General features: G+C 43.0%; 2 protein-coding genes and 1 long non-coding RNA gene across 11 annotated transcripts in view; 2 read left to right on the top strand and 1 right to left on the bottom strand.

The window, feature by feature from the left end:
- Positions 1-9,501, top strand: part of LOC311529685 (translocating chain-associated membrane protein 1-like) — a 45,701-nt gene extending 36,200 nt beyond the window's left edge. The window contains exons 10-11 of the mRNA XM_084645847.1: positions 7,235-7,395; positions 9,294-9,501. Of these exons, the coding sequence (XP_084501973.1) occupies positions 7,235-7,395; positions 9,294-9,367 (235 nt within the window). The 3' untranslated portion in view covers positions 9,368-9,501. The remainder of the gene's footprint in view (positions 1-7,234; positions 7,396-9,293) is intronic.
- LOC311529686 lies at positions 2,920-21,084 on the bottom strand. Its single transcript, XR_014713859.1, has 3 exons — positions 20,715-21,084; positions 4,098-4,210; positions 2,920-3,232 (listed from the first exon to the last, which is right to left on the bottom strand). It is a non-coding gene; the product is annotated as an uncharacterized lncRNA (long non-coding RNA).
- Positions 21,085-21,482: 398 nt separating this feature from the next.
- NCOA3 (nuclear receptor coactivator 3) overlaps positions 21,483-26,820 on the top strand; it is a 168,459-nt gene continuing 163,121 nt past the window's right edge. For 8 of the 9 annotated variants that reach the window (XR_014713850.1, XM_084645753.1, XM_084645754.1 and 5 more), the window contains exon 1: positions 21,605-21,746. The gene's annotated coding sequence lies outside the window, so the exon portion shown is untranslated. Of the gene's footprint in view, positions 21,502-21,604; positions 21,747-26,820 lie in introns of those variants that run through there. The other variant, XM_084645751.1, reaches the window with a different exon arrangement.

Here is a 26,820-nt window from a genome sequence, read left to right as displayed (position 1 = left end):
CTTTCAATATACCTCTCCAAGATGGTAGAGCTTTTTGATGGAGAATTTTCCTGGGTGGCTTTTTTCCCAGGCTTTTGGGGTGGAAGAATTTTATCTTTTCCACAAAGCAGGGACTGCTATTACAAAATACGTGCTAAACATAAGAAATCTCTTTGCTTTTCTTTATCAGTGTTTTTATAATTGAATTGATATGACTACCGTGCAAAAGATCCTGCATAACATCGTGTGAGCTTTTTGCTTTAAACTTTCCCTGGGGTCATTATGAACATACTGTAATTTTGAGATATCAATTGCTTCACTTTTGATCAACGACTCTTTAGAAAAACCCAAGCAATCTTCTAATATGCTCGTTCTTGCTTGCTCATTTTTGAAGTTACATTAATTTTCACTGGGAGCTCCACTGTTTAACCTGTATCCCAACAATCTGTTCATTCAGTAGGTGGAAAGGAAATTGAATTTGTATGCTTTGTCATCATCAAATCTCATTCTTAGATCACTTGGTAGAGGAGGCTGCAATTGTACAATTTGGTACCAGCCACTGAAGGCTGTCTGTTATATTTCCTTGATAAGCCTGGATACTTTCCCCTGGTGTATTTACCTGGAGCTCCCATTTATTTAATGCAGACTATATGCCCTGTCTTCCATGTGCTCCTTGGCCAGATCTGGTTTCCATCAGTGTGAGAGGTTTAAATTCTTCAAGTGCTTGCTCATGTCCATTCCATAAGTGCTGGAAGTTTTTCCTTCAGCAGTATCCATAGGGGACCGGCTCTGGCGCTCCCTGGAGTGGTGCGCACATGCCAGGGTATATAGGGCACCGCCAGTTTCCCCCCCTTCAGTTCCTTCTTGATGCCAGTGATGGTGCTGGAATTGTTGCTGCTTCAGCTAGTGCTGTTGCTGCTTGTTCGTACAAACTAGTTATCTCTTGTATTGTAGTGTATATGGTTTTCTATTTAGTGTTTATAAATCCATTAGCTATAGTTAGAGACTTTGTAGGTCCCAAATGGGACTTTTTCTCGGGACGGGGCATGCCCTGGTCCCTAGGCTTTAAGCCTGTGATCACTGCAAGAGGCCCATACCCATTAGTGATCACACAGCAGTTGTCTGCGTTGCGTGGGTGAAGGGCACATTAGTGAGAAGTGCAAAATTTGCAAGTCCTTCAAGCCAAGGACTAAGAAGGAGTGCGATATTCGTTTAAGAGCACTCCTTATGGAGTCGGCCCTCACCCCAGCACTGGAGTAACACTCCAACTAGGCACCAAGTACAGTGACCTCAGTACACAGCACCCCACCGGGACCATCCACTGACCGGCACTGGTCCCCATCCATGGCTCCTACCAAGAAGCCCAAGAAGGTGGTGCGAGGTTGGTCTCCAACCTCCCGCAAGGGAAAGGATAAGACTGGGTGCGATCAAGGTCCAAGGCCGGGCAACTCTTCACTGACGTCAGGATCTCAGGCCCAAGCTCTGGTGGAGCGATGTAGCCCAACCTGCACTCCGCCAGCTACCCCAGATAGCAGCAGAGGCCTCCGTCAGCTCCGGGTGCTGTCCACGCCAGAGGCACTGCAGGCAGCACAGGAGATCATGTCCCTCCATGTGCTGCCCACACCGGCTCCTACAGTTCTCCGGTCATGGGGTAAACCTGCATTCAGACTGCTTCGGTCCCCACGTCAGCAGCACCATTCCCCATTGTGGGGGATGTCCTGCAAATGCTTGCCCTCCAGTAGCCACCATGCATCTGACTGCAAAAGGCAGATGCAGTGCAGCCCCATTTGGTCCATGAACCTTGGGTAGAGAGGCTCAAGGTGTAGGTCGCCAGCCACATACCTTTAGAGGCATGCGCCCCCCGGCAGGAGTACCGGTCCCGGCACCTGGTATCTCCAAGACCGCGGTACCGCTCCAGGGACCTGTCAATGGATCAATGTAACCGATCCTTGGACCGTTGCCAATCCCCCTAGGAGGGTATCACTGCGTGCAGGTGCTTCCCGGCACTGGGCCCTTTCCAACTCCCGGTCCTGCTCCTCATCCTGGTACCGCTTGTCAAGCGTGAGACAAGCTGTCACGGATCCATCAAGCACCACTTGGTCCCTAAGACCCCGCTCCAGATGAGACTCCAGGTGGAGTGACCGGCATCAGTCGGGACAGAGCCACTGTTCCGCTCTGTCCTGGTCACTTGGGAGCGACTGCTCAGGATCCAGCCCTGGTTCGGAGTGAGGTTCCCTGATGGTGGGACAAGCTCCGATACCAGCAGTACGGCTACGTTGTCAGCACTGAAACCGGCCCCGTGGTTTTAGGCAGTGGCCAGTGCCATGGTACCCAGGGAACCTGCGGGGTTCTCCCAGTCCACCCACTTGGTGTTGGGAGCCTGAGAGAGACCAGCTGCCTCTCTGTCTTCCCCCCACCCCCTCCAGTGCACAAAGCCTTGGGCGCGAGGACCCTGCAGGCCCAAGAGGGAGCAGGGGAACAAGCCACTGGGCCACCAGTGGTTTTGGGGGACCCTACGGCACCAGACGAGGCTATAACAGGGCCCCCTCCCTCAGTTCCTCTGGATGACGTTAAAGTGCACCAGGAACTACTGAAGAGGGTCGCTGCCAACCTGGGTCTTCAGGTGGAGGAGCCTAGAGGACCCCTCAGACTCCCTCTTTGATGTTCTCTGCTCCACAGCATCGGCCAGGGTGGCTCTACCCCTTCATGATGAGGCCTCTAAGATCAATAATGCCCTATGGCAAAGTTCCTCCTCCCTGCCACACATCTCCAAGGGGGCTGACCACAAGTACTTTATGCCATCCAAAGGCCATGAGTACCTGTACATCCACCCTGCTCCCAACTCCCTAGTGGTAGAAGCGGTTAACCACAGGGAGCGACAAGGTCAACCCGGGGCTACCCCTAAGAACAGACTCCAAGACACTAGACTTGTTTGGGCATAAGATTTATTTGTCCTCTAGTCTCCAGTGGAGGGTGGCCAACCATCAAGCCCTCCTGGGACACTATCATTTTAACATGTGGCCAGTTCGAGGGCTCTCTTCCTCAGGCTTCTAGGAAGGAGTTCCAGGCAATTATGGAGGAGGGCACGACTGCAGCCAGGGCAAAGCTCCAGGCAGCATCGGATGCGGCAGACACTGCCTCCCAAACCATGGCCTCGGCCATCGCCATGCGCCGGGCATCCTGGCTGCTCCTTTCTCGCTTGTCCACGGAGGCTCATCAGTTGATGCAAGATCTTCCCTTCGATGGGAAAGCCCTGTTTGTGGAACAGACAGACAGTAAGCTCCATGACCTAAAGGACTCCCGCATTACCCTTAAAACGCTGGGCCTGTATGTTTCTGGCCCTGCCCGCAAGCGGTTTAAGCTGCAGCAACCTCAGAGCCAGGCAAGCCACCCTCACCTGGAGCCTCCCTGTAAGAAATCCAGAGGCTACAAGCGGCATCCTAGCCAACAGCCTTTGCAGGCCTCTCAGTCAAGCTCAATCCTCAATCAGGTGGCAAGCGCTCGTTTTGAGGATATGCCCAAGGGCAACCTACCGGACTATTCCCAGTATCCTTCCTCACCTATTTTTGCCAGGCGCCTTTCTGCTTTCCTCCCTGTGTCGGCATCTATAACATTGAACCGATGGGTCCTCAGTACAGTGGAGTGGGGTTACACCTTCAGTTACTTTCTATTCCTCCTTCCCAGCCCTCTTTCCCCTTCCTTCTTCAGGGACCCTTCTCACGAGAGTCTCCTTGCGCAGGAGGTAGAGGGGTTACTGCAGCTAGGTGCGGTGGAGGTCGTTCCTCCAGAGTACAGGGAACAAGGGGTTCAATTCCTACTACTTTTTAATCCCGAGGGCCAAAGGCAGTCTGCGACCTATCCTGGACCTGCAAGACTTGAACTGCTGCCTAGCGAAGGTGAAGTTCCGCATAGTCTCCCTGGCCTCCATCATCCCCTCCCTGGATCCAGGAGACTGGTACACAGCCCGTGATCTGAAAGATACATACTTTCACATCGCCATCTTTGAGGGACACAGACGCTTCCTCCAGTTTACAGTAGGTCCCAAACACTATCAGTTTGCGGTCCTCCATTTGGCACTGCGGGCATTTACCAAGTGTATGTCGATGGTGGCTGCTTACCTCAGATGTTGGGGTGTCCAGATCTACGCATACCTCGACGACTGGCTAGTCAAGGGCAGCTCCAGATCCAAAGGGATGTTGCGAAGTTATTAGCCACCTGCCATCGTCTTGGCCTGTTGACAAAAAAATGACAAAAAAAATCCACATTAGTTTCAGTACAGAGGATAGAGTTCATCGGAGCGGTGCTCGACTTGATCTGCGCCAAGGTGTTCCTGCTGCTGGAAAGATTCAGGGCACTGACAGACCTCATTGCAAAAGTCTCCACATTTCCCCTGACCATGGCCAGGGTTTGCCTGTGCCTACTAGGTCACATGGCAGCATGTACCTATGTGGTGCACCACACCATGCTCCGGATGTGACCCCTGTAGCAATGGCTGCTGACAGTCTACTCCTAGTCCAGGGACCTCCTGGAAAAGGTTGTTCCCATTCTGTTGATGGTACTTACCTCGCTGCGATGGTGGACCAACCCCAGGAAAGTCCTGGAAGGAGTTCCCTTCATCAGTACTCCTCTCTCAGCTGGAGCACCCACAAGGAAAAATTGGTGGGTGCGGAGCACCCATCAACAGCTCCCCAGCCTAGCTCACCACCGCCTCTGCTCAGCCTCCCCTGAGTGGGCTGACGTGTCCTGCTTCTCCCCCCTCCCTCCCAGTGCTTGCACCGCGAAACAGCTGTTTCGTGCTGCAAGCCTGGGAAGAAGGGGAACATGGTGTGCTTGGGGAAGAGGCAGGGCCAGAGTGGGGATTTGGGGAGGGATCCAATAGGGGCAGGGAGGGTGCAGAGTCGGGCCTGGGGTGGGGCCGGGGGGGTCCACGAGCACCCACCAGCACCAACAAAAGTTGGCACCTGTGGTCAAGTTGGTTTTGGACGCCTCGGACCTTGGCTGGGGGGCACACCTCGGCACCCTCCAAACCCAAGGTATGTGGTCCCCAGAGGAAATGACGCTACACATAAACATCCAAGAGCTCAGGGTGGTGCGCAGAGTGTGCGCGGTCTTCCTACCTCACCTGGGCAGAGTAGTCAGTCCTGACAAACAACACAGCCTTGATGTTCTACGTCAACAGACAAGGGGGAGCACAATTCTCAGCCCTCTGCCAAGAGGAACTCTGTCTCTGTGACTTCTGCATCGGCCACAGAATCCATATAGAAGCGTGTCGCCTTCCAGGTGCCAAGAACATGCAAGCAGATCACCTAAGCAGGGACTTCTCCTCTCACCATGAGTGGGTTTTCCACCCAGAGGTAGCCGGCATGATCTTCCAGAGGTGGGGAACTCCCCAAGTGGATTTGTTCACCACCAGGCAGAACAGGAGGTGCCACGGGTTTTGCTCCAGTTGGTGTCTGGGCAAGGGTTCCCTCTCCAATGCCTTTTTCCTGCTGTGGGCAGGAAGCCTGATGTATGCATTCCCTCTGATTCCACTGATCAGCAAGGTCCTAGCAAAAATCAAGAGAGGTTATCATTATCGCCCTAGCATGGCCTCACCAGCACTGGTTTGGGACTCTATCAAGCTTGTCAGCGATCCCTCCATGGCCCCTGCCGAACTGACCGGACCTGCTGTCACAGGATCATGGTCGACTCTTGCATCCCAATCTCGCGTCCCTCCACCTCGTGGTGTGGATGTTGCGTGGCTGAACCCCGAGGAACCGGCCTGTTTGAAAGGTGTCCAAAAGGTCCTCCTCAAGAGTAGAAAGCCCTCAACTAAACAGACGTACCTGGCAAAGTGGACGAGGTTCTCCTGTTGGACAGCCCAATAGGGCATCTCCCCTGTGACTGCACCAAAGAATGCAATCTTAAACTACCTGCTTCATTTGAGGAACCAGGGCCCAGCACACTCCTCTATCAGGGTGCATCTGGTGGTCATTTCTACCTTTCATCTTCCAATCCAGGGGAGACAGTGTTCTCCCATGACATGACGGTCAGGTGCCTCAGATGCCTCGAGACTTTTTCCTCAAGTTCGGTGCCTGGCCTCTCAGGGGGGGGATCTCAACTTGGTTCTGTCCAGGCTCATGGGTGCACCCTTTGAGCCTCTGGCCTCATGCCCTCTGTCTCACCTATTGTGGATGGTAGCTTTCGTGGTGAAGTGAGTCTCCAAGCTGCAAGCCCTGACCTTTAGAACTGCCATACACAGCCTTCTATAAGGACAAGGTCCAACTCCGGCCCCACCTGGCCTTCCTTCCCAAAGTGGTGTCTACTTTCCACATGAGCCAGGACATCTTCCTTCCGGTCTTCTCCCCTAAGCCCCATGAGACTAGTGAAGAGAGACACCTTCATGCTTTGGACGTAAGAAGGGCCCTGGCTTTCTAACTAGATCGGACAAAGCCTTTTTGTAAGCTTTTCTTCTCTACAGCTGATAGGATGAAGGGCCTCCCGGTCTCCACACAGAGGATTTCTAACTGGATCACCTCTGGCATTCAGACCTGCTATGAGTTGGCATGAGTCTCTCCGCCACAAATCGTCCAAGCCCACTCAACCACAGTGCAGGCATCTTCGGCAGCCTTCCTGGCACACTTCCCGATCCAGGACATCTGTCGAGCCATGACGTGGTCCTTGGTACACATGTTCACGGCCCACTACGCCATCACTCAGCAGGCCAGGGACAACGCTGGGTTCGGCAGAGCTGTGCTGCAATCTACACGTCCATGAACTCCTACCCACCTCCGAGGGGTACTGGTTGGGAGTCACCGTAGTTGAATGGACATGAGCAAGCACTCGAAGCAGAAAAGACCATTAACTTTTCCATAACTGGTGTTCTTCGAGATGTGTTGCTTACGTCCATTCCACAACCCGCCCTCCTTCCCCACTATAGGAGTTTCCGGCAAGAAGGAACTGAGGGTGGGGGGAACTGGTGGCACCCTATATACCGCAGCACGTGTGCGCCACTCCAGGGGGTGCTGGAGCCAGTCCCCTATGTATACTGCTGAGGGAAAAACTTCTGGCACTGGTGCATGTGGCGAGTACACACACCTAAGTTGAATGGCTGTAAGTAACACATCTTGAAGAACACCAGTTACGGAAAAGGTAACTGTCTTTTCTAGGAGTGATCAGCAACTTTTTAAGATGGACATTTGGTGTTGCTTTGTTGTGTAACAATGTATAGTTGAAACTTTTATCTAACTTCTTATTTTAATCTGAAACTTTCTAGGATTAGTTGCTTGGCTGCAATTTGTCTAACACAGGCCTGGATGATGTGGAAATTTATAAATTTCCAGCTAAAGAAATGGAGAGAGCATATCCAGAACCAGATTCCTAAGAAAAAAATAACTTACACAAAGAGTAAATCAACAAAAAAAGAACCAAACAGAGGTCAGTAGGGTTTTTTTAATTCACTTCAGATATATACTATAAATATTTTTATGCTTGATTTGTTCTTGAAATCTTTTTGTATTTTCCTTGTATCAATTCCCAAGGAAGCTAACGTGTGGTCCATTTCTTATTATATGGTGAAAATAGATGTAATTTTTCAGTTCCTCAAAGTTAGAAAATAGTTTCCTTCAAAATATACTTACTCATGGTACGCTGTATTGCATGTTGCTAACTCGAGCCAGCAGAAAGACAATACTGCACTATAATAAAAACCTAAATTAACAAAAGCCCATAGAGCTAATGTTCTTTCTAGAGTTGATGTCCTTTAGTGAACTCTGCACAGATACAGATTCCACAAATTCTGCATATTACTAGGTTGAAAAGTTTAAAAAAATTAGTCTTAAAAGTTCTATTACAACTTTAGAATACATCTTTTTGAATGCTTACAAATAAAAACTGTATGTTGTCTATTTTATCCTGATTAGTGAGGCTTTTAAGGTGGCCGTTTTTTTCTCGATGACCATAAATTCTACTTTTATTTAATTTTAGGTAATTAACAAATTGCTGTCACTTATTCTTCTAAATTCAACACCAAATTACAGAGACTTCTTTTTATAGTGACAATTGGACCCTTTAAAAAAAAAAACTACTGTGAAATTAAATTGTAATCACTAGGGGACCTGTAATGTACCTATAGTGCATAGGCAAGATTTGGAAGAAAATTACATCTAGTAGGAGAACTAACCCTATTTGGCAGAAGTAGGCTGGGAGTCTTCACCTGTAAGATCCAGTACAGTGCTCTCATGAGAAGCCTATTACCAGTTGCTGGAATTTCTACCAGGATGCTGTCTCTGGACCCTTTTTGGGAGCTCCCTTGTTCATATCTTTCTGTACCTAAGAGGCTGTGGTACTTCAGATTTAGATACACTACTAAGCACATACTCTAGTGCCCCTGGAAGTCAATGGAAATACTCCCATTGATCTTAATGGGTGTCGGAGAAGCAGCTTTTACTCTCCACTACCATTCAGAGCCTTCAGGCTGCTGTAAAAGAAGTGTGTCTGCTTCTCTACTTCTCCTCCAGCCTTGTGGATCCTTCTCTTTTTTTCCTATGTATAACTACACTGCTGCTCTTTATTGTTTTTCCATACAGAAGCATGAAATTGACACTATTCTTGAGCTTCACAGCTGCCCACAGTATTTTAAATAGCAACAGTGAAACTGTAATCTTGTGGACTTCACACTCTGCTGTAGGTGGGAAAATCAATGACCAGGAGAGGTTGAACGTCTGTAGGTGCAGGAGGACAACACTGCATTGGTTTACACTTACCCTTACCCTTGCAATCATAAGGGCTAGAAATGTGGGGTGGGGGAGGGTTGTTTTGGTTTGTTTTTGTTTTGGTTTGTTTAAATCTGATTCTGCTGAAGTTGATGGTGGTGGTCCCCTAAATCCCCAGGCCAAGCTTCCCACTTGCTTAGAGTGAGTGGATTTTTCAAGCTCTGAATAGAGGGATCCAGGCTAGCTTGAAGTTAACTCATACAGGTTGATTCGCAGTGACTGCACAAGATTTTAATACTATGGGACAAATATCGTAGGTTACCATAGACTTTTATTGTGTTAGCATTGATAGTTCACACACAACTATAGTAAAACAAAATCTTCAGGTTCCATCCTCCACTGGCAAAAGGAATGATAGGGAGAGTTAGTAGGTAAGTATTCTATAAGTCCTTCAAAACATTACCTTGTTCCACCTCTCTACTGGAAGACCCCAGAACTTTGCCTAAATTTAGTGTTGAATATTGTCATCTGATGTTTTTAGGTTTGCATATCAACTTTTTGTTCTACAGAGGCAAATAGCATTTTACCTGTACTTTAGCTTTCCCTGTTTTAAAATTTCAGCTAACTTTGTCAATGGAGCAGTAAAATTAGAAGATGGAGCATCGCCCAGAACCAGAAAATCAAAAGTATTATGAGATGGAAGCTGAAATCGGAAGATGAATATTGACAGAAGACTGTGATTAAAAAATATCTGTCACTGCAGAATCATAGGCTATTTGTCTGTCTTGTTATGATTTAAATGGACACTATCAAGTTAAAATATATTTTAAACACATTTTTATTAATACATAACTTATGAAAACTGGTCACTTTTTAATCTAATTTACTTTACAATTAGTGTTTGCCTCTTTCAGTTTCACTCAACTTGGACAATGAAAATAGACAAATCACTTGCACTTTCTGGCTCTTAGTAGCACAATTCTGCAATGTTTGAGTGACAGACATTTCAGGGGATATTTCAGTCTAAACAATCTGTTTATTTGAAATTTAAAAAAAAAACAACTTGGAAACATTTTCATTAATATTACGGTTTAGAAAACTGGTGGTTTTACAAAACCTAAATTCTGGGCCAAAAATATCTGACCATGTACGTTTAACTTTAAACTTTTGCACAACAGACTCTTCTTTTTATCACATTCTGATATTGGAGTAAGAGATAGTATGTCTGAAATACATGTTAGCATGGCAAAAAAAAAAAAAAAGTGAATGACATCTACTTCCCTTCAAAGAATATATAAAACTTGATTTATATAACCTGTTCATCAAGTTCTGACTTAATATACCTAACTTCCTCTTAGGTGATTGTGATATTTTCGGTAGACACACAGATTATTGGATGCAGTCGCCTTGCAGAATTGCCAGTGTACATAGGGAGTTTTGAAATAGATTGTAATGTCTTGTTTGGAAACAAGTTGCCAATTAAACATCTAGGGTGAAATCCTGGTGCCACTGAAATAAGAAGAAAAGCTGTCATAGATTTTAGTGAGGCCAGCATTTTACCCTATGGCCAAATTTTGTGAAAATGTTCCCTGGTAATTTTTCTTTAATTTTGGCACTGACCTGTTTGAAAGTTACATGTGGCTTTTTCATAAAGACTATGAAATTGAGTTCAGGAAATGTACTTTCTGTAACTGCAATTTTTTTTTTTAAGGTGCTAAGATTTTTAATTACTTACATTAGGCTGCCACTTGTTTTGGTTTCAAATTCAGATTTAAGTTTTTATATCTCCATAGCTCATTACTTAAACACTGTTTTAGATATGATTTATATTTAAATCTGTAGACCATTTCAGAATACTAAAGTCTGATGCTGGTATAATTAAGTGGTCTAGTAAACACTGCATTATAGGCCTCTTATCCCCAACCAATGGCATCGGTTTTGTATGGATTCTTGTACTACTTGCCATCCTTTCAGCCAATTGGATCCTATTTCTCCAGCACACAAAATTCTGTTCAGAAAACAGTTGACTTATGCAGTAGAGCTGACTTTATAATATATGCCTTGGGTGCATAAAACACTAGAGATGTGCGTTAAATTACACTGTCACATGTTCTGAAGTGTCTGTTGTGGTTAAGATTTAGGAAGAAGGTTTACAGTTCCTTAAGTATTAATGCCACAAAATATCATATATACAACTTTCTTGAAAGAATAGTTATTTAAAATTTATCCATATGTAGGTTTTTCTTTAATACTATTTCTCCCCTCCCTCCCTTCACTGGCTGACCAGGTTCTTTCTCGTACCCTATCTTGTGTTCCTTGAAGCAGTGCAGTGTCTTTTAGTTTTTTAGTGAAGTGAAGCAGAATCTAGTAGGACTGTTGAGGGGCCACTTGTAAAAAGTTCAGCTGTATCTACCCAATTTCTCCCACTAGAAACTGGCTATAGACCACCTATTCATTTCAGATTGACCCATGCATTCACATACAGTAGAAACAGTTTTTTGGCATGTTCACCTAAGCTACACTCCATTAAATATAAGTATTTGCCACTTATCACACAGCATGTTCAGAGCACTTTACAAGCATAAATCCTCATAACCCTCCAGTGAGGCAGGTAAATAGCAGTGTTCTCAGTATATAAGAAACTGACAGATTAAGTGACTTGTCCAAGGACACAGTGAGGATCATTGCCTCTGCTGGGAGTAGAAATCAGGATTCCTAATTCCTAGTCCAGTGAATGAATCACACCTGACTGCTGACCACACTTCTGTGAAAAGCAAGCGAGTGAGAGACTGAAGGTTCCATATTGTATTACCAATCCCTGGAGCCATCCGATTTCTTAATCTTAGGTGTTGCCACGTTGATCTAAGCGCTTGTTTGACTATGATAACTGATATTTTTGTAAGTTACCTACATTGTCATGACTGGTATATCTAATGCTATTTAAGTCTTATGAACCCATTTTCTAATTTGCCCTAACTGTTCCCATGTGCAAATGGTATGTAGGAGTATCATGTGTGATTTCTCATAAACCTGTACATTTCTACTAAAAATGTTTACCATGGAACTAAAATATATATTTTTTTAACAATTTTAATAAATGTATTTGTATAATCATGAATGCCTCATTTGATGAAAGTATCATCTTATGAGCAGTTTTGGTGTGACCTGCTTAGTCTCTCTACCATACTGCTCACAAGACAATGCTTTCTCTGATAAGTAACTGCAACTGTAAGTATACCATACATTTAGGTTTTGGGCCACTTTCCAGCTGAAATGGCCAAAAACTAGTTATTATATAGGTAAAATCTTTTACCCCGAGAAGGGAATTCCTACACTAAGGACACTGTGAATACAGGATAAAAGTTATATTGCTTTTACATTACAGATGCAAATATTTTCTTAAATAAGAATTTTTTCCTTTTCCTCCATCCATCGCAAAAACATTCAGACCAAGATTTTCCGGGGGGAAAAAAAGGGGGGGGGGAGACTAAAATTAGGCTACATCTATACCTATGCACCTAAAAAGGGGACAGATTTTCCAAAGCATGGAACCCCCAGCAGTTACAATTAAGTAGCCAGATTCCCAGAATGGACACTGCAGAGTATTCAACACTCTTCAAACTCTGGCCACTTATTTAGGAGCCTAAGTGGTAACTTGATTTTAGGGTCCTGTTTTTTTCAAAATTTTAGCCCCAATCTTTTTTCCTTTAATATTATGGAAAAGTACATTTCTAGCACCCTGCTTATGAATTCACTGAACAAAATGTACTTGAATGCTATTCTTGTTGCATGTCATACATAATGGACACTTTAAGGAATCTACACTTCTGAAGTCAAATAATTTAAGTGAAACATTTGAAGTGTCCTTGGCATATAATTATTGTGTGTATACGCACGTACAACATCTGTAAAAATAAAGATAGGAATCTCAGTCTTGTAGCACGAGAGAAACTCCCACTATTTCTTTTAAAGGTAAAAATCATTGTTTTTTGTCATTCTGTTGCATTTTTGGATGCTCACTGTGGAATATCAAAATGCATGAAATGAACTAGGTCTGTGCCTTAATATTAAGACATTTCAGTAAACTTTAAACAACTTGCAGCAAAAAAAAAAAAGTTCTTTGCACTTAATGCAATGTGTTTTGACAACTTTACAGTGTAATTCTACATATGTTTCAGTGACTGTTTGGAATATCAAATAATGGAAGATGGAAAGTTGGAGATGGGACGGATGTGGCTTATTCACACAAAGCAAGTGTGACTTGCATTAGGGAGCAGACTCTGAGCTGGCTGTTCTGAGGCAGGGACTTTTGTGTGATGACTGGAAGTGGTAATGACTAAAAATAGTAACTTGATCTTATTGTTCAAAATTCCCTGTAGGTTAATATGTAGACTGATTATTTCTGTTTTCAGTTTTTGTTGCTGTTTGTTTTTTGGAGAGGTGGGTTGTTGGTTTTTTCTACCTGATTTGAGCGTGGGTGACAATAACATGTAAGGGGGAAGGGAAGATTATGGGTTAGGGATGTAGAAGTTAGGATACTAGTAAGACTAATAAATAACTGTACTAATGTTCCCTTTTGATTATGAGTACAAAGCCCTGAACCCACCTAATAATAATTTTTATTGTATTTGAAAGACTAAATTTTAACAATCTTCAAAAATAAGAACCCAATCTCTGTACACTGCAGCCTGTCTTGAATTCATTTTATACTGCCAAATAAAATTTCACACTTTGTTTTGTTCCATGGTGGGAAGAAATTTTGTGACATGTTCAGGACTCATGTACTTGTATTAAGCACAATACTTAGGAGGAAGCTATGAAAGAGGGGTCAGCAATTACAAATTTCCAAGTGATTGACCATTGATTTTTTAAAATTTTGTACATTTGGAAATATTGTCCAACAACCTCTTCTACCATCTTTGAAACAACAACCAAAATACTAAACTAATCTATATCTCTGAAGCTATAACAAAACCCTAATTCTGCAAAGCATACTTAACTCTCATTGATTTCAATGAGACTGATGTGTATAAGTGCTTTGCTACATTGGGGCCTAACTCAAATATATTTAATTCAGGATTACGGTTGGGAGTGCATACTGCCTCTTCATCTTTAAAGCACATTGGTGTCAAGGGTGGAATTCTCAGAGTGCCTAAATGTCTTAAGAGCACTTAGGACTTGTGCCCAGAGACCCAAAGGTATTTAGGACCCAAACTGCCTTTGGAATCAAGGGGCATTAGAGGCCTAAATATCTTTGAGGATCTGGGCCTTGTATTTCTAAATAAAATAAGCCCAAACTTTTAAAAGTATTTAGGTGCCTAATTCCCACTGATTTCAGTGGGAGTTAAATGTCTAAATACCTTTAAAAATCTGGATCTTAGGCACTTCTGGAAATATTACCCAAAGTGTTTAAGATCATACACTAACAACATGTATTTTATCACAAGTAATGAATTTCCTTGTTTTTGTAGGTTTGTCAGACCTTCACAAAACTAGTTTGATATTTTTCATTTTAATAGTATTATAAACTTCAAATACATTAAAGGCCAAGTTCTGCATCTATGTTTCCTTCAGCCCCATTGACTTAGCTGAGGTTGTATGAGATCTCAGTGCAAAATCTGAGGCAAAAACTCTCTAGTGCTGTAACAACTCTATGAATACTCCTATTAATTTGTATAAGCATTTTACTTAAATCATAAATCTTTTAGTCATTTCAGTCAATTTTCTGTTCTGTCCTGTCCTGTCCTGTATAGTTTTAGACTTCAGTTGCACGTCAGGAGTCCTTCAGAGGTAAGGTTTATTTGGGGGAGGGGAGCATGCATAGTAAAGTCACCTGACAAAAGCTCTTATCAGTTTCAAATAGAAAAAACTTACTGTGCAAATAACTTATTGTGAAACCAAAATTGGATCCTCTTATTTTAACCCTCAGAACATGAAACTTGTATTTTTTAAATTTTGAACTGTTATTTAAAACCACTGTACAGATTTACTGATGCTGTTTTTGTGGCAGTACTTCAACTAGGGCCTGATCCAACTATTAAAGTCAACAAAAAGACCCCCAACAGGAGTTGGATCAGGCCCTAATGGTACATATTTTCTTTCAGAGTTTGCTTCACTCTAGCTCCAAGATGTATATGAGAAAAACTTCTAAATGCACAATATTGTCAAATAATGAAGCAGTGGTACTTCACATGCTATAAATTTATTTATTTAATTGGATTTCCTATTAGATGATTTGGCAGAGGGAGCAATGAACTATGATTTTTATAAATGTATCATCTACATCTTTCAGAGTAACAGCCGTGTTAGTCTATATTCGCAAAAAGAAAAGGAGTACTTGTGGTAGGAGACTAACCAATTTATTTGAGCATGAGCTTTTGTGAGCTACAGCTCACTTCATCGGATGCAACTACATCTACATCTGATTGTCTCCCAACGTTACCTATTGGAATGGCTGCTATATCTAGTTAAGTTGGAGGTACATTGCTACTTGGAATACACTCTCTGATGCAATCATTAATCTGTCTGAATGTTGGCTGCTTCCCCACCCCTTCCCCCCCAAACGTAATATATGCTAGTACTGAGAACTGTTGGCTAAAAAGGACCTCAATACTGTAAATGGTAAAGTTATAAATATTAAACCTCTCTTTGTTACTAGTTTTAAGCCTCAGAAGTTGAAACTATGGATTTAACTATCATAAACAAGAGAGTAATGTTTACAAACTGTAATAGTGTCTTAACATTTTTTTACAATTATCCAGTAAAATTCTTATGTAGAGTTGACTCTACACTTAAACCAGCAATGTACTCCATATTATATTGCTCATGAACCATGATTAATGTGGAACTGTCTGATTGCAACAAATATGGAAGCTTGTTTTTTTAATTGATGTTAAACTGTACTTTCCGTTTAATTTAACTGATTTGTCTGTTCTCTTCCAGTTAATCTACTTGAGTGCTGAAATGCATTGCTTTTTCTAATGCATCAAGAAAAATTACTCTGTTTAAAACATCTCTTTATCCACCACTATATAGGCTAAAATTGTGCTAAAACACCATCAGTTATTTTACTTTTGACCCCCTGTAAAGTTTATGTAATTGGTTGTTTGTTTGTTTTTGTTTGTTTGTAAAACATAGCACAAAAGCTATGTTTTCTGATGTATGTAAACTAGTGATTATTCATTTGCTTGGTAAAATGTCTAATAGACCTTGCTCCATAGAAAGTTTTTTGCTGGTATTCTGTAACTGTTTCTGAAATGTATTTATGATACTTTTATAATTCTGTAATTTTAATTTTTTTTGTTGCCATTAAATCCATGTTTTATTACTACACTAAATCAGTTGCTTTTTGTAGTTTGGTCAATTAAGTAGTCAAGCCATCTGAAAAGCACTAACAGTGCCTATGGAGAAAGTATTATACCAAGTGTGCACATAACCATGCAAAGTGCATCTGGGTTTATTCCCATTTTCCAACATTTTATCTCTTTCCTGGTGATAATCTTTGCTTAGTGCCTGCTGACAGGAGGCACCTCTTTCTTCTGTCTCCATGGTACACATAATGATCCTTCTATGCTGGTCCAGACAGTGGTTATGAGGAATTTTCTACATTAGATTTGATTCTCCTCTTCCCCACACACCACCCCCCAGAAGTGCAGCTACACAAATGTATTGCTGCTAAGCCCTTACGTAGACACTTGCACCAATATAAAGCAGGTAAGTTGCAATTTTTACAGCTGTGCAGCATGTCTATATTTAGGCTTTGTTTACACTTAAAAGTTATGTCTGACCCATGCAAATATGTAGGGGAAAAACCATATCCCTGCCTGACATACCTATACCAACAAAAGCCCCAGGGTAGATGCAGTGATGTTGATAGAAGAGTGCTTCTGTTTACATAGGTAATGTTTGGGGATGTGTTGTTCCTAAACCTACAGAAAAAGTTCCATCAGCATAGGCTGCATCTACATTATGCCTGCATGACAACTGTAGGCTCTCCAAGAATTCTAACTCCAATGCAAAGGGGTGCCATCTTCCCAATTACTATATGCAAATAATACTATATATACAGTGCTTTGCAAATGTTAACTCAGTGTAGTATATGCATGGTGAGACCTCCCCCCCCCCCAAAAAAAAGAGCCTGACCCGTTGACTTTCAATTGTAATTGTGCTCATAGGCTTTTTTGAAAATCCCATCTTCCACCTGAAATCTATTTGGTTCTTTTTTGCTCATGCAGCACTAACTATAGAATTTGCAGGAAGAACATAGTAAAATTTTGTCAATAATGCATGAGCCCAACTAAAATCGACTGCAAAGTAGAGTGAACAAACATCATTTTTCACAACAAAACTGCACTTAGTCATTTCTTCAAATTTAGAAAATTATGTTTGATTCCAGGAAAGAAAACACCCCTCTAAATTGCAGAAAACATGTTAAGTAGTACATTAAAAATGGATGTGGAGTCAACTAAAGGAGAATCCTCCATGCAACATTAAGGAAATGTGCAGTCTGGGGGGGAATTAAATCTCATGTTTTAGGAATAGAGGAGGGAAGGGTAGATGCAGGTTTTATTACTGGGACCTGTGGAGTTCTAGAACTTTTTCTAGATTCCTATTTGATCTGCCTCTTAAGCTGAAACAAATATTTTTCCCAGGAGCCTTCCTGAAGCTCTGGAAAATTAGATACTAAAATAGCTAACGTGTAATAGTATTTATAAATACAGCTGCTAATTAACATTTGACAGAACTTTGAGCAAAATGTCAGGCCTCTAGGAGCATAAAGTATCATCCCTTGTAAAGTATGTGTATGTGGATAGTCCTTGGTTGACGCACCTGAGCCAGAGCTGATTCTATGAAGGATAACTTCATCTGAGTAAGCACTACCCTAGTAGGCAAACATGTCTTTTGGAAGGTGCTAAACAGTGATCAGGCTACTGATTACTGTAACTCATAATTACTTTATTTCTGACCAATTGGGGTTCTGACAAAGGAATCAACTTCCAGCTAAGAACTGGATACTTATTTGGTCTACCACTATCAGGTGATGAATGTGTACAATTACTGAAAGTGTGTAAAGGGCTCATGACCTGTCTGCCCAGTCCTTGCTGGTAGCCGAGGCAAGGAGAGCCCATTTTCTTGTGTTTGAGGGCGTTTAATATACAAGAGTTCAGTAACTTTATCCATAGGACCATAAATCATTGAAAAGACATCTTGTTTTTCTTTTTTTAGTAATTACTTTTATGCATCCTTTTACCTCCTGAAAAGTAGTTAGGGTGGGGCTCTACTTACTTCCAATCATGGAATTGGAAAGTACTTCAAATGAAACTCTCATTCCTTAATTCATCTGGCTGCACGGAGTCTTACTCTGTTTCTGAAAAGGATGTCTCTAACATGCTCTTGAGGCAGCAATTTGGCTGGTGTTGTCAAGCTAAGTTTGTAGCTTCATCAAGTAATGCTGAGGCATAAATGTGTTGGTTTTTTTTATTGACATTTATATTTGGAGTATACATTATTCCCAGGAATATGCCTACAGATATCAGAGTAACAGCCGTGTTAGTCTGTATTCGCAAAAAGAAAAGGAGTACTTGTGGCACCTTAGAGACTAACCAATTTATTTGAGCATGAGCTTTCGTGAGCTACAGCTCACTTCATCGGATGCATCCCGTGGAAATTGCAGAAGACATTATATACACACAGAGACCATGAAACAATACCTCCTCCCACCCCACTGTCCTGCTGGTAATAGCTTATCTAAAGTGATCATCAAGTGACCACTTTGCATGGGCTATTACCAGCAGGAGAGTGAGTTTGTGGGGGGGGGGGGAGGGGGAGAAAACCTGGATTTGTGCTGGAAATGGCCCAACTTGATGATCACTTTAGATAAGCTATTACCAGCAGGACAGTGGGGTGGGAGGAGGTATTGTTTCATGATCTCTGTGTGTATATAATGTCTGTTTCCACGGTATGCATCCGATGAAGTGAGCTGTAGCTCACGAAAGCTCATGCTCAAATAAATTGGTTAGTCTCTAAGGTGCCACAAGTACTCCTTTTCTTTTTGCCTTCAGGTATATATTCCTTAATCAGAACATATAAGCAATCAGGACTTAAAGATGCATAAAAATAAAGAGTTAATGCCCCTCTCTGAATCTAAGGCAAGCTATACGGTGTGGATAGTCTTCTACATTTACATGCAGCCCCTCCGTCTTCCATGGAGCTCCATGTAGGTGAAATTCTGCTCATTTGTTGTAAATTACAGGATTAATATTCAGAGTAACAGCCGTGTTAGTCTGTATTCGCAAAAAGAAAAGGAGTACTTGTGGCACCTTAGAGACTAACCAATTTATTTGAGCATGAGCTTTCGTGAGCTACAGCTCACTTCATCGGATGCATACCGTGGAAACTGCAGCAGACTTTATATATACACAGAGAATATGAAACAATACCTCCTCCCACCCCACTGTCCTGCTGGTAGTAGCTTATCTAAAGTGATCATCAGGTGGGCCATTTCCAGTACAAATCCAGGTTTTCTCACCCTCCACCCCCCCACACAAATTCACTCTCCTGCTGGTGATAGGATTAATATTGATAAACATCAATATTTAGATTTTACATATTTCACCTCTAAACAGTGAAAGTCTCTAAAATACATCTACAATAGTTACACTGCATTTTGAATTCTCAATTATATTTCTACAGCATCTGAATTATCCTCAACCAGAATGTGAATTCAAATACATATATTATTTATAACATTATGCAGATTTGCTGTCCAAATTAGTGTTATAATCTAGTAGGTCCTACTGCAGTAAGGCTTCTTACCCTTACAATATTGACAAATGGATCTATCCTCCTCAAGAATGTATAAACCATTCCATATTTAGACCTATTTTTAAAAAAAATTAGTGATTTTGGATATTTCTGGGTTTCTAACCTGAGACAATTTAAATTGGTCTGAATCCCAGAAGCTGGGTGTTAAGCACTTTCCAATCTTCTCATTGGTAGTCCAGATTTATCATATGTAGCTACTTTTCAGTAGTTAAATAGAATTGTTTCTAACTAGAATACAGTCATCAGTTGCTCTAAGTGTTCTAAAAATTTCAATTTGAAAAGTTTTTTTTTTAATTAGGTAAATGGTTTATTACCAATTTACGCTGATACAAATTTAGAAGTGGAATTTACTCTTTTCCATCATATACTAATAAGATTTAACTTGTAGAACTGCCTTGCGTATTGTAGAAGGCTTATCTTCAAGTACAAGATGCATATAATTTCCATATCTTGAACTACTGTAATATAAATATACAAGACTGTATTTGTCTATGCATAGTTAATTGAAATTCAGAGATAAAAGTAAGTTTGGTAATAGACAGATGTAGGACTTAACTTACATGCCACATGCTATTTCTTCTAAATAACATAAATTGTTCCAGTGTTAATAATTGTGATTTTGTGATTGCTGTAGCTGCATTTAATGAAAAAAGTTGGTTTTCCTTTCCCCTGCATATACACAGTCTTAATTTTTAATTAATTTGGATCATTTTTCCCTGTTTTTTAACCTTCTGAGTATAGTCTGACCTTTTTCCCCAGATAAGGGAGCACAAGTGCCCTGCCTTAATCTCAATCAGGAAACTGCTAAGGAACAAATAAGAGGGCAGATCACCTGCCATAAAATCACTTTTTCATGTCAATATTTGCACAGTGTGTGTTTGGGGGGAAACTCTCCCTCAACACAACAGTGCCTTAACATGAATCCTAAAACTGAGTGAGCTATGGCAGATCTGGTCCCTGTACTAATGCACTCAAATCATGTTGTAACTTAAATCACTGCATTTCTACGTTATAAAAACGAGATGGTGGCTGCTGCTTTTCTCCCCCATGAAGCTGTCCACATTCTTTGCTATAACCCTTCACGTAGCAAGGGGCAGCCCTTGATAATCCACTACGCATCTGACCTACTCCAAGAGATGCAGCAAACAGCGCTGAGGTAATCGCAGAGGCGATGGCCACTTGCAAAGCCCTCTTCCCGCAGCGCGGGGCGACACTCACCACTCACAATAGCAACGCCTCTGAGCTGTTTGGGTGATTGTCTGAAACGCCAGTTTGAATTCTGTAGAAATGCTGGATGAGCCCCCTCCCACCTTCAGTTCCTTGACCCCAAAAGAAAAGCTCTCCAGGGGTGAGTGACTTTCTTCAGCGCTAGCCCGGCGAACACGTACGCCTCTGTTTAACTGGGTCCCTGCGAGCCGTGGGGGCGCCCTGGCAGGGTCGGCGCCTGATCAGGCCGTTGAGCCCCTTGTGGCCATCAAGCGAGCCACAGTCCTAGTAACACAGATACCGACGCGAACCTGAAGAGAACCCCCAAGAGACAGACAAAAGCTGGCTGCTTGTCAAAGGGGGCCCTCCTACAAGAGGGCTGTACGCCGCCGGGCCCTCCCACACGGCTCCCCCCGCACCCTGGGCAGGGCTGAGGCGCTCGGGCCGGCTAGGCAGCCTGCGTGCCGGCACGTCCCTTTTCCTTTGGGAGGGCTGCCCGGCCTCTGTGCGGTGGTCTCAGCTAGGGTTAAGGGGTGTGTGTGTGTGTGTGTGTACGAGACAAGGTCCCACTGGCGGGACCGGGGGGGGGGGCACACCGCTCACACAACGCTGTTTTCCCGCCCCGGTACCGGTGTTCTTATTTAACGCCCCAGAACCAGGAAGTCGGATGCCGGAAACAGAATGATTTAAGGGAAAAAAAATCCCCATCGAGGCCACCGATTGGCGGGGAGCCGCGGAGGCCACTGGGAGAAGAAGTTTAAAAGGGTGTGTGGCTCGGTGGAGGACTACAGATTCCATGGTGAGTCGCAGTGAAGGGGCAGGGTCGCGTCAGGACTACAGGTCCCGTGGTATCCGGCGCGCGTCGGAACTACACACCCCATAATGCACCGCGGTGGCCGGGCTGAGTCCGGCTGTGGCTGGCGGCGGCTCTCGGAGAGGCTGGTTCCTATTTAAACTCAGGCAAGGAGGAAAATGGCGGCGAGGAGCTGAGTGCGGGGGACTTAGGGAGAAGGAGACGCTAGCGAGCTCTGGCTCCCTTCCCTGGTGGGTACGGCGCGGGGGCGAAAGGTCACAGCAGGGGTGGGGGGTTGAGTCCTCGCTCTTTCTCCTCCGCTTCCAGATCTGGGGGGCCGGTGGCAGGGCAGGACTGTTGCTTGGGAGGGGAGGTAACAGTGTGGGGCGAGGGGCTGCGGGGCGCCTCTAGCCCCTGTGCTGGGCGTGCTTCCCTTGGTGGCTGGGGTGGAGGGCGCTTCTCGTTTTGGGGGGCTGAGGGATTGCTAAACCCGCGGGTCCGAGCGCGCTCTCCCTCCCCTTGCCAGGAGAAGTTTGAGGGGTGTGTTTGTGTGGCAGGGAGGGCGCTCCCTTAGCCCGCAGTAGAGGCTGTGGGGCCCGGAGATAGAGGGACTCCCCAAATCCCTGTCCCTGATCAGTACACGCCCTGGCAATTTGGGTGAGGGCCCCTTTTGGGGACAGCCGAAACTACAGGAGTGCTCGGGGATTTCTCTGCTCGCCTCCGCTGAGTGGGGGGCGGTGAATTACTTGAGGTAAACTGGGATGAATAGGGCTCGGTGGGTGGGGGCCGGGGGCCCGTCTGGATGTGAGATGATTTCAAAGCCCTTGTTGTTTTGGTAAGTTTCAAGCGTGGCGTCTAGTCGTTGTCGTCTCCCTCGGGAAACACTGGAATGGATGGGAGGGATTGGCAATTTGAGGTGATTTCCGTGTCTGTCTTGTCCTCTTCTGCCTCATAACCGTGGTGAGTGTATGGTGTTGGGAGATGGAGGCAAGAAGCAGCTTCCGGTGTCGTGAGGTAACAGTGTAATGGCTAGAAGGCTAAGGGTGGTGGTGGTGGGCTACTGGTGTGCTTGGCTCTGTGCGGTGCTGTCTGAGGCTGAAATAATTCCAGTGCCCTATTCATTCTGTGCTTGCTTAGTCTTGCTGCTGCTTTTCAGTGTGGTGGAAGCTGTTGCTTCCTAAAGCTCCGCACTTTACTCTGCCAACTCCATCAATTAAAATAGCCTTTAAAGCTATTTTTGTTCATTCAGATGGCTCCTCCTTCCCTTTTAAACTGTTAGAAGGAAGTTCAATTTAATGTATGCATACTTTTGTCTAAAAGTTAATACAGAAAGAAAATGGTATCCTGGCTAAAATTGAAGTGGATCTTTAGACAAAACTGTATAGACACTTGTCCATTTTATAGTACTGTTCAGCCCCAAAAACTTCAAATAGAATTTTTTTTAAATTTGTTAAATCATACATTTTAATATGAAGTGTACTTAGTATTGATGGTGTCTTTGCTGTACATGACACAAAGATGCTTTCATTCTGGGTTTGGGTTTTCTTTGGTACTGCAGATAGCCACAATGTGTAATATATTGTGTTTAGAGGGTGCGAAAAACAAACAAGACTTTCACTAGAAAGTGTCTGATATGAACATTACAGTACTCCTTAATAGTCAATAACTAGTGATGGATTTCAGAGTAGCAGCTGTATTAGTCTATATCCGCAAAAAGAAAAGGAGTACTTGTGGCACCTTAGAGGCTAACAAATTTATCTGAGCATAAGCTTTAGCTTCTGTATATCATTCAGCCCCTCATTGCTACAGTTAACATTGTTCTCCTGTTAATGTAAATAAACAGGAAGGTAAATACCAGCACCTTTGCTGCAGGAATATGAGGTTAAAGGTGAGAGAGTGGTGGTAGACTAATTAAAAAAAAAAAAAAAATTCCACCAAGAAACTCTCTCAACCACCACACCTGAGAAATATGCAGTATTGAACAACAAGCAACTACTTAGTGCAAAAGTGCTGCTTCCAGCCTTGCTTTATCTTGAAGTCTAGGTTCCTATTTTTTAATAGGAAGATATAACATATACTGTCTGTGGCTATATTAATGTATGTTAATGTTTTCAGGTTCAGAGCAGCAGCCATGTTAGTCTGTATTTGCAAAAAGAAAAGTAGTACTTGTGACACCTTAGACTAACAAATTTATTTGAGCATAAGCTTTCGTGAGCTACAGCTCACTTCATCAGTGCATATCACTTATCTGGCACCCACTGTACAGCTAAGAGAAAAGTCAGGATGGGAGAAGAAAGAGCTTGACCACAATAGAATATTCTCTCTTAGAGTCCTATGCCTTTTTATAGTCATGCTGAACTAGAGGAGCACTTTACAAGACAAACCTTTATCTTACTGATTTTTGTGTTACTGCTGTATGAGAAAACAAACTGAGGCTTCAGCAAAAGAAGACACCCAGGCTACCTAAATTTTCTATGTAAGATGATATAGGAAACTGTAGTCTGACACTGGAGGTTGCTTCGGGTTCTGCGTTTAAATGAACAGTAATCAAAGATGTTATGATTGCAAAATATCCTGCATCGCACCTTGTGTTGGTATAAGCTGCAGGAGAAATTTCATTGCAGAGATTTAAAAAAAAAATAAAAAATGACCAAGGCCTAAGGAGGGAAACGAAATGGTTTAAACTAGAAAAATACTGGACATAGAGTATATAAGAGAATGGAAGGGAGTCCTTAAAGCTGATTTCTGGAGACAATGCCTATTGATAAGACCTGCCTGTTCATTTTTACACTTTTTAAATCTATTGATTTCAACTTGAATACTGTATTGAGGTGCAACTCTGAAAACTATCATTATATGTAAATTCTCAATTTCATCTTGTACATCAAATGTCTGCTACAGATTATATTCCAAATAACTAAACAAAGGTGCATTGAATGGCTTTTTCCCCCACTTAAAAAATGGAAAGCTTATGCAATTCTCTCCAAATATCTTGCTTAATTTAAAATGGAAGAGTTTCAAGAATGGATTTACTTTTATGTAATTCGACAACAGTTATCAATAAATTGACTTTTTAAAAGGTAGACAAAATTAAATGAACTTGATTTCAATCTAATTAGTGTAGTGTTAAAGAAATTCTTTGTTAAACATACAAAATGACTACTGATGGTTTTAATATTGACATTTCACAATGCAGAAGAGAACATTTCATGCTTTTTCATATGCCTACTAAATTCAAGAAACCTTTAAGGAACTATTCTACTAGTCAATACTATTAACTTGTTTGTGAAAAGCTATTACCAGCAGGACAGTGGGGTGGGAATAGGTATTGTTTCATATTCTCTGTGTATATATAAAGCCTGCTGCAGTTTCCACGATATGCATCTGAGGAAGTGAGCTGTAGCTCACGAAAGCTTATGCTCTAATAAATTGGTTAGTCTCTAAGGTGCCACAAGTCCTCCTTTTCTTTTTGCGAATACAGACTAACACGGCTGCTACTCTGTAACTTGCACAGTGTTACCCTTCTGTAAAGCCTACTTAATGGATTGCCTTAGAGAATATCACTTTAAGCACAGGTAGTGGCATGACTTAACTCTTCCAGTGGTCTTAAATTTAGTTTTAAAAGTGTGTGTTTTTTTTCCCAATCTTAAAAATGCTAAATTCAATCCTTGCTCTGAAAATCTTTAATATTTTTAATCTGCTAAACAAAGATTTGGGTTCAGGTTGGTCTAGATCATGAGAAAGGAGTTGTCCTAAATAAGTCTCCAGCGGGATTTGTCTAAGTGTCTAAACTATATGGCAGCTTTGCCCTGACTTTACCAGAGGCATGTTGGGGATCAATGACTGAAAAAGCATAGGGAAAGACGAAAGAGTTTGACCAGTTTCTTATGTTCCCATATCTTTGAACAATCTTTTCGCCAGTCTGTGACAGTCTGCTTAACTCTGCTGAGGCCATATCTGATGGGGCACTCAGGAAAGTTAAGATGTTAACTAAAGATGTGAAATTAGAGCATCCACAAGGGAGATTAACATGCTTAATTCAGGAGTGAAGTGGTCTTGGTTTGCTGGAGTTTGAGTCTTAATGTGCTTAAACTTGGGGTTTATCTAAGCTTAAAATGCTGCAGCAGCACTTTAGTGAAGACACTAACTATACCAATGGGAGGGATTCTCCCATCAACATCCATGATACACCTCTCCAAGAGGCGGTAGCTAGATCAATGAGAGAATTCTCCCATCAACCTAGTGCTGTCTAAACCAGCAATTAGATTACGTTAAAGGCAGTTAAACCAAAATGCTGCTGCAGTGTAGCTGTGCTGCCGTAGAACTTCAGTGAAGACGCTACCTAAGCTGATAGGTCCAAACTAGAATGCATCCCTCCTAACCTCCAGTGAATTTTCCTGTTGATCTTGCGACCGTCTCTCAGGTAGGTGAGGTACCTATGCTGATGGGAGAAGGGGTGGGGAAAAGGGTTGGGGCACAAGAGGGGGTCAAGGCGCAGGCTCCAAGCGGTGCTTACCTCAGGCAGCTCCCAGAAGCAGCAGCATGTCCTCCCTCTGGCTCCTACACGGAGGCATGGCCAGGTGGCTCTGCATACTGCCCCTTCAGGTACCGCCCCTGCAGCTCCCATTGGCCCTGTTTGCTGGCCGATGGGAGCTGTGGGAGCAGCTCTTGGGGTGGGGGCAGTGTGCGGAGCCCCCTGATGGCCCAAACGCATAGGCGCTGGAGGCGGGATGTGCCGCTGCTTCCAGGAGCTGCCAAGCACAAGCCTCTGACTCCGTTTCCCAGCAGAAGCTTGAGGGCTGGATGCAGCCCCCAGGATGTAGTGTGCCCACCCCTGCTCTAAAGCTTATTTGAAGGGGCATAAGTGGGCAAGGGATAGCAGCATCTACAAAATATAAAATATTGTCCATTTGTGGAGAATTCCAACTAAACTCCTCTCAATGTTTCAATATGTCAAAACATCTAGAAAATATCCAGTATTGCTAAACCCAAGCGTTTTTAAAAAAAGATTTGTCTTGTGTTGAGACTTTAGGATTCATGTGCTCAAGCTTGTTTCTGCAACCAGGAGGGTTACAATTTATTGTTTTTAATGAAATCTGGCATTCTCCGATGATGCTTCTAGCAGCTTTCTTTTAAGAAAAACACCAAACTGAGACACTTAAATGTAGCATTGCCAGCTCTCATGATTTTATCATGAAACTGTTTCCCTGCTCTAAACTTGTACAAATTGCAGAACACATTTTGTCTCATTAAGATGTCCTTGTAATGGGATACTTTTCTTCCCTAGGTGAAAACCTTTCCCTGAGACTTAAGAGGCAGCAATTC

This window comes from Lepidochelys olivacea (assembly GCF_965140295.1).
Source record: "Lepidochelys olivacea isolate rLepOli2 genome assembly, chromosome: 13".
Classification (NCBI taxonomy): domain Eukaryota; kingdom Metazoa; phylum Chordata; order Testudines; family Cheloniidae; genus Lepidochelys; species Lepidochelys olivacea.
Note: the sequence above shows the minus strand (reverse complement) of the source record. Positions and strands in the feature narration are given on the sequence as shown.